This window comes from Triticum aestivum, chromosome 2B (genome assembly GCF_018294505.1).
Source record: "Triticum aestivum cultivar Chinese Spring chromosome 2B, IWGSC CS RefSeq v2.1, whole genome shotgun sequence".
Taxonomy (NCBI): Eukaryota; Viridiplantae; Streptophyta; class Magnoliopsida; order Poales; family Poaceae; genus Triticum; species Triticum aestivum.
In genome coordinates, this window is record NC_057798.1 from 5,861,509 (window position 1) to 5,873,784 (window position 12,276).

Sequence of the window (12,276 nt, forward strand, 5' to 3'; positions counted from 1 at the left end):
TCGACACGCATGCCCTGACCGCCGCCGTGTTACCCCGCTCGTCGTTCCACTGCCTCCCCCCTCCGTCATTGTCCACCCCGATTTCACGATCTGGATCCCTTCAAAGATGGCCGCCTCCTCACCTAGCCCCCGCGGCAAAGCCCGAAATCAATCCTCGAGCTACCCGTTGCCTAGCCCCACATGTCGTCGGCCCGAATCCATCCTGAGCTCGTCGCCGCCTCGCCTTGCACGCTGCGCCAAACTTATCGGCCGAGTCCCAAGCTCGCCGTCCTCTACTGCCCTTGCTCTGGACACCACATGTTCGCCGACTTGAGTTTTGATATCACTGATGAATATGATTCAAAGCAAGGATTTCACCGTGTATTCACCGTCTCTATTGGCAATGATGAGCGGGGCACTTGAAGTAATGGAGTTGGAAGAGGATCATGTTCTCTACTTGTCATAATGCCATGTTTAGGCATCACTTCATACTGTCAAGGCACTTGTTATTGCGCATTGTGGAGGGTGTGAAGCACTTTTATGATTACTTCATGTTGAAGAGGGATTGCACTAGGCTACTCGAGTTCTCTTCTGTAGAAATGCAAATGCACTACTGCTATCAGGATGCTTGCATATGGTGCACCCGCTCATGCCATAGATGAGTACCTCGGATGTTTAAGAGCACATGTCCTTAAACAATGGTTAGATTTAGCACTGCAATGGTGAAGTATTTGGAAAAGAACGCGTGCGAGAACCAAATACCAGGGACACAGCCCAACTCCTGGCACTTGGAGAAGCAAGAGAGTATGCTTGAAAGCATCGTTTGGATGCACTGGGAATGAAAGAACTGTCCATGCTCTGCAAGGATGCACTGGGAATGAAAGAACTGTCCATGCTCTGCAAGGGCAACAAAGGCCATGTTGGAGAGCCAACCATCATCTTAGAAGCCGTGAATTTGGCACACTATGTTTGGCATATCAAGGTCTCACATCGACATCGACATCAACATGCTTCGGCTGTCTCAATTGTTTGAGAGACTTTGCAAGGAAGTGCTCCTAAGAGCAACTAAACTGACCTTCCATGATGCCATGGTGTCTGCAACGGCGTTGCCACGAGCTGGGAGCAGCACTCAGACTAGCCAGTGATGCTGCAATGGCGCCCAAAGAAGCTACGAGGGGATGTTGCAAGGCCAGCGACAGGCACGACAAAGGAGCTAGAAACTACTAGGTCGCTCGCCGGAAGCAACGACTGCTGCAAGGTCGCTCGCCGGCAGGAGCACCAGTGCTGCGAGGCCACTCGCCAGCGGGAGCACTGGTGCTTCAAGGCTGCTCACCGGAAGTATCGGATGCTTCGAGGTGGCTCACCGTGGGGAGCACGAGTAATGCAAGGTCAGTAGGTCACTCAACGGAAGCATCATATGTTGCGAGGCAATGCTGCATGCCGCTGACGATGCTACGAGGGAGATGTTGTGCGACGCCGATGATACTGCAACGACCGCAGGCGATGCTCCAAGCCGATATTACAAGGGAGCGTCCGGAGCGTCGAAGTTGCTACCAGGAGCCAGTGCTATGATGGAGGTGGCGATGTGTCACGAGTGTACCAGTGAGCAAGCACGCCGACGGCAGGCGAAGGGGATGTGCGACAAGGAAGAGGGTGTGTGCTGCTACTTGCTGCATGTGCGAGGAAGGCAACGTGCGAGAGGAGAAAGAAGGGATCAGACGGTCAGTTGTGGACCCATAGGACGGCTCAGAAGGCGGTTAATATTTCCGCTCCTACATCCGGCTGACGCCTAGCACACACCCTTGCCAATGGTATCTACCCTCAACAGGGGACAGCTGTGAAGACAATCTCCAACCCACAAGGTACCAAAAAGTTTCGATTTTCCCAAATGCAAGGTGCAAGGAAGGATGTGGAGAGGGCATTTGGGCAAATTGTGCACAACATGATGGTGGAGGATGAGCATGGTCAAGTTACACCCCATGGGCTATGACTACGTTGGAGAGCTTGTCGACCTCCCAGGAGAAGAACCGGCTGAATTTCAAAATATTCTCAAGATGCCCAGAACCATGACTAGGTTTCAAAATATTATCAGTTTTAACTCAAGCCTACCCCAACTTGTTTGGGACTCAAAGGCATGTTCTTGTTTTGTTGTTGATCTTATTTTTGTTGTTGTTGTTCTTATTTTTGTTGTTGTTGTTGTTCTTGTTGTTTATGCATTGAGCTTGTCGACCTCCCAGGAGAAGAACCGGCTGAATTTCAAAATATTCTCAAGATGCCCAGAACCATGACTAGGTTTCAAAATATTATCAGTTTTAACTTACCCCAACTTGTTTGGGACTCAAAGGCATGTTCTTATTTTGTTGTTGATCTTATTTTTGTTGTTGTTGTTCTTATTTTTGTTGTTGTTGTTGTTCTTGTTGTGTATGCATTGTAGATAAGTGCATCAACAACTTATCAATGATCATGAGTGTGAATCATGGAAACCAATAGAAGCCTAGAATCTCCGAATAAATTGAATTTTAATTTGCAAATTACTATTTGAATTGTTTAACAATTTTTTGTGTTGTAATATTTTTTCTTTGAATTATTTGTGATGGCTCGACACCTCATTTGTCCACCCACCGACATTTTGGACAAATGGAGTGGACAGATGGGGAGTATAGCCCTTGGAGGTGCCCCTTACAGGAAACAGGAGAGTTCAATCATCTAACATACAAAGAAATAACTCAAGCGATAATTTCCTCTTCTTTTGGGAAACCCTATGTAGTCTAAACTAAGTCATTACACAACAAAAAATGTATGATATTTGCATATGAAAAGGAAAACGATGAAAAAGTTTAACCCACTATGAAATTCTTTAATCAACAATTCATTTAGTAGAATCAAAAGTTACAAATTAGAATAACCTAACCTTTCCATTTTCTCACGTGGGGCTTCTTCATTTATTTTTTCAGCTCTCAGGATTCCCTTCAAAGCTAGAAACTCCAATACCTAAAGAAAGATGCCAACGTTCACAAATGATGGAAATATAGAATAGTAAGGATGTATTCCTATAAATCTATAAATAAAATGTGAAATATATAGGAAAAAACCAGGTGATGTGACATCACAATGGTCAAAACCATACAAAGGCAATCATAATTGAAACCGTACAACAGGTAATTATAGGAATTGATACAATCGAAGTAGTGGTAAACCTTCAGAAGCTTCCGTATTATAGGTCTTCGAAGAAAGGTGTTCCGATTCTGCTTCAATATATTATGAAGCATCTGCAATCCTGTCGCAGAATAGAAAATTAGCAGAGTGTAATTATAGAAGATTATCTTTCATATAGGAAGTTGCACAAAGGCAAGGAAATATACCATTCATGTTGATGATATCCAACAGGACGGAGCGTGATTTTGTTTTTAGAAGTGCATCAAGAATTAACGAAAGATCCCTTGCACTGAAAGAGATTAAACAGTAGCACATTTAGACTGGGTACAGAAAACTTGCTACACATCCCAACAGTAACCAAACCTTTTAGATGTGCCCCTGGCATTGTCACATTCCACTGCGGTCACAGAATTTTCCTGTTCCGCTGTGGTATTGTCATGTGCCGCTGGGATCACAAATATAAGAAGCTTCAAATATTCATTTGCTGAATCCTGTTTAGAAAACAAATTGTTCACACCACTAGTTAGAACATGTAAGAAAGGGTGGAGCAGAAACAAACATTTGCACTACTGGAAGTACAACTGATGGACTATTAACACATCGAAATAGTGAACTCTTCCAAGATGGAGCTACGCCTGCCATCTACACGAGTATAAGCAATCAAAAAGAATCTGAAAACTAGAGGGTTTGACAATCCTAGAAGCTCAAGCAGTCAAAAGTTACACAGTATGTCTTCCATACACTACGAAAATGTTCGCATCACTAATCAAATTATGGTCATCTCCTAAGCCTTCCAACTTTCATTGAACAATGTCATATCTAAATTACTCCCTCTGATTCACTATGTGTCCTTGGCCACAGGGTAAGGACAGATACACAAGACAGAGAGAGTGTTGTTTCCAATTTAGCATACTTGTTAAAATATTCAATCCAAGTCTGGTATTCAGAAAGGCATACAATAAAATGGATAAGTTAGTTACATACTTTTCGTCTGCTAATACCTCCATCTCGATCCAGTAGGTTGTTCAGTCTTCCTTCAACTGCAGATACCACAGAGACATCATTAAATTTATCATGTCAGGCAGCAAGAAAGGAACATTTGGCAGATACTTACCTCCGAGAGTATTTTCATTGTTAATAGAACATGATGATGATTTTACATCTCTCTGATCTTTTAGATTGTTTTTCTTCTTAGCATGGAAACCAGGTACCACCAGGTTGAGCCCCAAATCGGAGCTACCTGCTGATTGATTCACATTTGGAGCATTTGATCCATCCATTGTGTTAGGAGCCTTTGGCAACAATTCTAATGGCTCAGTGTCATGTACTGGTAACTGCTGCAAAGTGCTATCTATTGTTCGGGGCACATGGACAGGTGTACGGGTGGGGTCTTCGGCATCCTGTGGGCTCCACATTTCCCAGGAATTTTCTAGCTCACTATCATCAAATAAGATAGGGGAAGTTTGGTGAGGTTCAGAGTCTGGGGTTACAGGTGGGCAGCTATTTGAATCTTCTTGTTGGATGGAGGTTTCATGCTGAAGCTCAGCAACACTTGGATTTGCACCATGCGAACATGCATTTCCTAGCATTTCCTCAGCATCCTTGTAAGTGACCATGGGTTCAAAATGCTCTGCTTCTGCAACATGTTGGATGCTGATACCAGACCCTGATATGTCTCCACCAATGTAACCCCGGCATTTGGCAGTGCCACAAAAGCATTTTTGAGGAGCAGCACCAGATACACGAACATAGTTGTAATCAAACGTTAATTCTTCACCCTGTGAGAAAATAAATATCAACTACATGCATCATATAGATATAGGCGGATACAGGAAACTAGTCAGGTAATAAAATGAGGACCTTCAATTGTTGCAAGTTCAATTAGATATATTATCACAAAGTAAATCATCATCCTTATAAAGGTAAAAGGTTAACATCTAAAAGGATGAGGCATAGGAGGTGGGACAAGGCTCTGTGGGAAGCTAAGTTTATTGATGATATCTAGCATTACCTTTTTGATGTTCCTCATAGCAAAAATTCCAATGCAAACTTCTCCATTGACCATCCACTAAACAAGGAGAAATAATTTAGTAAGCTCATGTTGGTAATAGACCTCATGAAAGTATTTCAAGCATCATCAGTATTTTGATTTTGCACAAGTAGAAGATAACGAGTGATATTGGAGATTATCAGCATAGTTTAGCCAGCAAGGCAAAAAATTGTGCAACAATACAAAGACAAAAAAAACAAATAAACAGAACTTCCACCTTCTCTGTGCGACAATTAGGACTGCAGCTATGATTGATGAACCGGCCCAAGTTTCCCTTGGTGCAGGCATCTATTACCTGGAAGGATTCAAAGCAAGAGGTTAAAAGTGGCCCAACAGATTTATTTGTGTGCTAGTATCAGGACAAATGACTTAGAAAAGTGGGTGCGACACAGGGTTATGTACTTATGTATGTGGTGTCATCTATTAATGGCAGACAGAAGGATATTAAGGGAAATACATCAAACACATAGAAAATGGTGAAAGGCTTGCAACTAGAAATGGAGAAAGTTAAAATCTAATACAATAGAAGAATTCTTGGGCAAAACCTAATGACAGAAATCATAAAGCCTACCTCACCACCATCTAGTGCCATAAAGTAGAAATGCTTCTTGCTCTTACAAGCATAATCTCTTTGGCGGGATTCATAAGTCGTTATATCAAGAACCTGAAAGAACAACAAAATAAACAATCAACAAAGAACTTCTCTTTACAGGTACAATTTATGAATTTATACTTTGGTAAAAATACTTTTGGATTTTAATGGAACAGAAGAGCAGGAGGATTTGTACCCCTGCAGGTTGTAAATGTATTATGGGTGAAGTGTGTAATTATTTGCATGTCGGGAAAACAACAAAATGATGTTACAACTGTGTCAAAATAGATTATGGGCATTATACATCATGCATATGGACCGACTGGTATGGCTGGGCCATGAAAGTATTGATTACTTTGAATCATTTTGCCTGTCGACCCAAGAAGGTTAGGTGAGCCATTGGGGAATAGTGCTAGCTGCACCCAGAGTCCCGTTTCGCGGAAATGGCGAACCAGTTTTCATATCCAGCATATTCAACACGATGTAATATCTCAATTTGTTTTGGCACGCTGCTTGTGCTCGCGGGCACAATCCTGTGATGTGCCTATAGGCAGGCACAGGTTAGTGTTCAGTTGTGCTTTTTGGATTGTGTGAGCAACAAAAATCGACTTGAACGGTGTAATGTGTTTGGATGGTGTAGGCGTTTCGTGATAAAATCCTCTGGTGGACCCTCAGCCGGTTGACAAGAAGCCAGAGGGTCAGCTGTGAAGCAATCAAGGAGAAGGATAGGGGCACGGGAGAGAGCCACAATGGTTGCTGGAGAAGATGACGGTGTTTGTCACGACGCACCGCTGAGGCCGTATACAGGTTGTGCTCAAGATTTGTTATGGTGAAATATAGCTGCCCACAGGATGATCACCACCAAGAGAAGAAAGGATGAAAAAATAGAGGAAGTAGGCAGTCTGAATTGGTACCTCGCCAACATATTCAATAAGGAACCGTCCTTCAGGTACTTCTTCTAGCAACTGCAATCCATAGCCCTTCTTACCAGAATGGAACCATGCAATTTTTGCATAGTTGCGCCTTTGAAACTGTTATACATATTTTATAAAATCAAACTCAATATAATACAGGAAATATGCATTAGAACAAAGAAAAAAATGCAAAAAATGACCTGCTGATTAGAACATTGCTCCTCGCATGGACATGTACGTTTTGCACATTCGATATTGAGCATTCTGTTCAAACAGCCATCTCTACAACCCATTCGGCCGTCTTGAGGAGGCTTGCAGTTGCATACCATGCTCTGATTGTATTTTAATGCAAAATAAACATAAGATTAAAAAAATTAGGCCATTATTTTCAAATGTTAACTGGTATTCAAGCTCCATGATTCAAAAACAAAGAATCAAATATATTGTGTACACCGGTTCAAGATAGTATAATGTATAATGGATTAAAAGAGTTGTGACAGGGGAGAAAATGCATTTGTTGAGAAGAGAATTAGCAGTGACTAGGGTACAAATTTTGTTTTTTTTATACACTTGACTTTCCCACAGTTCACTATTCATCCTATAAGTATAAGTAAGAAACAGTATTATGTAAAAAAATCTACTGCAAGTGTGTGACTGTGTGCACTTAATTACTTAGGTAAGAATAGCCATTCGCCCAGCTCTGATACACACTGACTATGGTACAAATGTTTATCATTTTATGCACTTCTTCAGCAATTTTTCCCAGCCCATCAAACAAGTGGAAGTGGAGGAAGATTGAAATTTATTTTAGATTCTAAAAGTGCACCACACTCATCCCCATTAAGCTTGATAACATTGTCAGGTTCTGAGTCCAATACATTAACTATAAGATCTAGACCAACTTTATTTACCAACTGTTCTTAACAAATAAAAGATCACTGCAATCAGAGAAGTAGATGAATATGATCAATACAGAAAGAAGTGAGTGAATCGGGCAATCAGCACATACCTCATCGATGGATTGATTCCTTCGGTTACGATGTAGATATGTGTTCGACCTAAGATTTGTCCAGGACGGTGCCCTAGAAGCTACACAACAGAAATGATGCAAAAGAGCATCCTAAAATCAGATTTTATTGATGTGCAACATAAGGGAGCCTTATGTATTATGACTAGAAAGCAAAGTTTACAGAAAGTGCTAGGTGTTAATTGTGTGTTTTGCCACCGCCTTGTGCTTTTCTGACCAACATGCACGCGCAATTATGTGCACATTAAGCGCAAATAAGCACTAGAGCCTAGGCGCACTTTTTTAACTATGCTAGAAAGTGTACAGAAGAAAAATGCAAAAACAATTCAAAACCTTTTGAGTTTGATCCATCCTTGTCAGCTTCATCAGCAGATGCATCTGAAAGTTCAAGCTCAGCATTGATCTCAGCGTTTGTCTTCGCTTGTGGTATAGAACAATCAGCAAACGCCTTGTCATCGTTGTCCTTGCAAGTCCTTCACAGTAACAAGGATGGATCAGAAGCATATAAAGCATTCGATATATGAACCCTGATTAAAATTAGCACACAAATGCACTGTATCACAACAGAACATAACAGAAAGAGCAAAAGAAATACTAAAATACATATTTTAACAGAGTAGCAGGGCCACATGATAGGTTGTGGGGCTCCCATATTATATTTGTAAAAAACTTAATATGCATGAGCATTGCATTTCTTGGAAACACCCTTGATGAAACACAAATTATTAGAGGGATGGACCCAACACAGACATGTGAGCTATATTAGAACCCAACTCACAGAAAAGAAAAAAAAAACTGTAGCTCCACAGCTATTTGCACAGGGAACAACCAAGGAGTATTTCTTCCACTGAGTAACTGGGCTAGCAGCTACTGCCAAGATAACAAGACTATACAAACTATACAGTATTGTCCCAGTTAATCTCCTGACATTAACCAAATTAGCATCTTTCTACAAAATTCATTGCAGCTCAAGTTGATGATTCAGGATTAGTAACCTGGAAAACAAAAACTATCTAAGCAAAAAAGGAAAATCTGAATTCTCGCAGAGCAGAGCGATGTAGTACAGAACTCCAGTATATGATTACCAATTAGATTAGGCTTTTAGCAGAAAGGTGCAACCCTGGAAAATGATCAAAAGGTAACAGGAAGAAAAGCTATACCATCTGTTTTCTCCAATGACATCTGCCAATTCAGATGGTATACAGCGCCACTTTTGGCAATCATCACAACATGCCCATGCAGCACGTTTAGGCTGCGGTACAGATGCACCATCTGTTAAGCAAGCAGCATTTCCCAGTAATTCGGTAGATATAGCGGCGGGATTCTGGAGTGTAAATTCAATAGCTGGACTATGATAACCTATAAAAATTAGAAGAATGTCAGAATCTACTCAAGTTACTTGATACATGACAGTTAAACAGGATTAAGTAATAAAATTCAAAGAACAGGAGACCTACCCTGTTCATTCGTGTGAGATGTTGCCAGATCAGTAGTGAGATGATAAGGTAAAGTAGACGATCCATAATCAATGAAAATGTCATCTGCTATATTTTTCTTCTTGCTTTTTTGCTTCACATGTGGATCCCGCACCATATCCTTCTTCCCTCTAAGACCATCACTTTTCTTGCACCTCGGCGATTTCACATTGTTAAGTGCACTTGTTTTCTCCTTGCCAATTACAGAAGGACCCTGCACCCAGCCATGTTCATGCATACTGATACCCTGTGTGGCAGAAGTTACGACCTCGAAACAAGAACTGAACTTTAAAGGTCCTGATGAAACAAGTGAAGATGGATCATCAGAGAAGGCCCTGTATTTTGAAGCTTCACTTGATGAAATTTTGGTGGAACTTCCATCTCTTATGTTATTTCCCTTTATTCCATCTTTCTTTCGCTCTTTCTGCTTCTCCAACATCTTAGTTTTCCTCACTGCATTGGACTTCTCTAAGCCTTGCACTTTTCCCTCACCAACATAACCAATTATGGCGTGAGACTGGTTAATCTCTTCACTTCTTGTGTTATCATCAGTTTCATCACCCCTCACAGTTTTGGGCTGCTGCTCAAAATCTGTTGATGATGACGCATGATTTTTTCCAAAGTCAGAAGTACATAAATCAGATGCATGAAGATCACTTCCAGTCAATGCAGCAGGATAAGATGGGTTTCCACGCAGTTTAACATCATGGCTTGCAGAGGCGTTGTTTTCACACGTAACAGAGGCTACCTCCAAAACAGAGTCGGGCGAAAATCCAACACCGGCATTATTGAGAGAAGGTTCGGAAATTGATTTAGCAAAATCTCCACACATGTACGCAGGGCATGTTTCTTGAGCAACACTCTCCACGCACCTGTCTAACTGCTGCATGTCAGTCTGGATAGACGTATGTTGCACAGTTCTGCGAGCATCATCAGAAACATTGAGAAATGCATGAGGAGCCAACTTAGGAAAGTTCCCTCTGTAACCTTCTGGGTAGCCATAAGCACCATCCATGACTGAAAAGGTAGGTTCGCCATTCAATTCATCCGGTGCATATCTGGTAACAGAAAAGGCAGGGAACTTATTTTTTGGACATCTTGAACTTCGAGCCTTTCGAACAATTGGCTGCTCTTTCTTCCCAGATCTTTTGTTTGATCTCCCACCATTTTCAAGGGAAATCAGATGAGAATTAGAGGTAGAAGGTTCACAGTTCTGACCAAAACCATCTGCTAGCTTTTCTAGACTGCCCCAGGCAGTCGAATTCACTGGTCTGTTGATGTAAATTCTTACCTTGGTAGTTTTGTTTGGGAACTTAATCAAGGTGCTTTCAACTAAAGAGCATGAACTCTCGACCTTCTTAGATTTGCATGTGCTACTGCTTCCTTTGTTTATTTGATCATGTTCCACAGGAGCACGATTTCTTGACGAGGCGGCTCTTCTTGGATTCCTACGATTGGAGGCATTTAATGACTCTGAAATTTGATTTTGTGATTCTTGTTCGTTGGCATTTCCAACAAAATCAGCAGAGCAAGGTTTGACAACGAAAGAGTTATATGCATTGAGCTCTTGTACCAAACGATCTGGACAGCGCAATTTGATACCTGAAGAATCTTGATGGCCCACGTACACAGCAGATGATTCCTTGCCACTACAACCAAGTCCATCTGAGCAAGAAGGGTTATAGGAAGGTCTAGCCAGGTATATCTCTGGGGGTAGTTCAAAGAACTTGTATTTTTTGTCAGCTTGTTGGAGTGGAACTTCTATTTCAGGAAAAAGACCACAAGCATTTAGACTTGCATTATTTTCATCTTTACAAACAGATGAAATCTGACCCTTTGACACTGCCATCCTATGATGTTGATTCTCTTTCCCAGAAACCTCAGTACGAAAACTGGCCTCGCTCTCAAATGAAAGCATATCTCCTTCCACTGAATCTTGAGTTAAATTCTCTATGTGTGACTTGCTATCTTCTACAATAACATCCGTATGGCTCTTGTAGAAGGAAGGGGCAGAAGCCTCGTCAACAGGGAAGGACACCTCTTCATCAATATTTGCCAAAAAGCAATCACTTCCCAGCTCATGATTAGCATTGATAAAACTCAGACCATCAGCACCTCGTGGAAATTTCTCAGTGCCATGCCTCCCCAGATCTGACAAGCCCCCATTTTCATGACATCCTTCCATCCTGAAAAACTGATTCTTGTCTCCAACAGCCCCCTTCCAAAATCCACGGTCAAATGACAGCATACCTCCTCCCTGTGAGCCACAGGCCACTCTCTCCATGCCAGTTCTGTGTTCAGATACTTCACCAATCTGACCAGCCTTGGCATCCAAAGAAACAGCGAGGTTACGCCCGAAGGTCAAAGGAACCGAATCTTGGCGGGCAGGGCGAGAGACCTCAGCTTCAAGTTTTGGCAGCAAACCATCGTTTTCCAGCTCACAGTTGACATCTTTTTTCAGACACATTACAGGGACGTCATTATAACAGCGCAACTCCTTGCAACGCATCTGCAGATCCTCTGGGGTTGTCGTCTTCACCAACGCTTCATCCCACAGAACAACTCCCTCGGCTGCCACGTCGCGCTGACTCACTTCTGCCGCCTTGTCCACCATGTCATCGATGCATCCAGAATAGTTGGCCCGAGATCCTCCACCGGACGGCGCAACCGGCTAGCATGCAAAAGGAGAAACGGTCACTTCAAACGGTAACAACATTATACATGCCTGACTTGTTTATATAAAATCAACAACACAGCGCAACAGCACCCCTATGTTCCCAGTCATAAACAAAATTCAGGACATCCACTAGTACTAATGTGTTGACCAATCTGGGCCAGTACAACCGAGACAGAGCTCCTGCTGCTCCCAGACTGCGCACTACCCCTACCGCTATAAGCTTCGATGATTTCAGGCCAAGGCAGTGCAGATTATATTAAATACATACATATCGTCGGCCTAACATGTTTCGCTGTTGCTAACACGTGCATTTGCTCGTCTGAAAAAAAGTCAAACTGCGGTTCGTGGAGATTTGGCCCCTAGAAGCATTATCACAAACACCTATCGGGCAACGCAAGTGAACTCG

At 42.2% G+C, this 12,276-nt stretch overlaps 1 protein-coding gene across 2 annotated transcripts in view; it reads right to left on the minus strand.

Moving 5' to 3' along the window:
• Positions 1–11,881, minus strand: part of LOC123043053 (uncharacterized) — a 15,456-nt gene extending 3,575 nt beyond the window's left edge. For both annotated transcript variants that reach the window (XR_006418988.1, XM_044465401.1), the window contains exons 1-15: positions 9,176–11,881; positions 8,879–9,077; positions 8,052–8,191; positions 7,701–7,780; positions 6,892–7,023; positions 6,692–6,808; positions 5,757–5,849; positions 5,403–5,480; positions 5,147–5,203; positions 4,250–4,913; positions 4,120–4,175; positions 3,499–3,626; positions 3,342–3,424; positions 3,177–3,256; positions 2,891–2,970 (exon numbers count right to left, since the gene is read on the minus strand). Coding sequence is in view for 1 of the 2 variants with exons in the window: in XM_044465401.1 (XP_044321336.1) it covers positions 2,891–2,970; positions 3,177–3,256; positions 3,342–3,424; positions 3,499–3,626; positions 4,120–4,175; positions 4,250–4,913; positions 5,147–5,203; positions 5,403–5,480; positions 5,757–5,849; positions 6,692–6,808; positions 6,892–7,023; positions 7,701–7,780; positions 8,052–8,191; positions 8,879–9,077; positions 9,176–11,807 (4,619 nt within the window). In the remaining variant the exon portion in view is untranslated. The remainder of the gene's footprint in view (positions 1–2,890; positions 2,971–3,176; positions 3,257–3,341; positions 3,425–3,498; positions 3,627–4,119; positions 4,176–4,249; positions 4,914–5,146; positions 5,204–5,402; positions 5,481–5,756; positions 5,850–6,691; positions 6,809–6,891; positions 7,024–7,700; positions 7,781–8,051; positions 8,192–8,878; positions 9,078–9,175) is intronic.
• Positions 11,882–12,276: the final 395 nt, after the last annotated feature.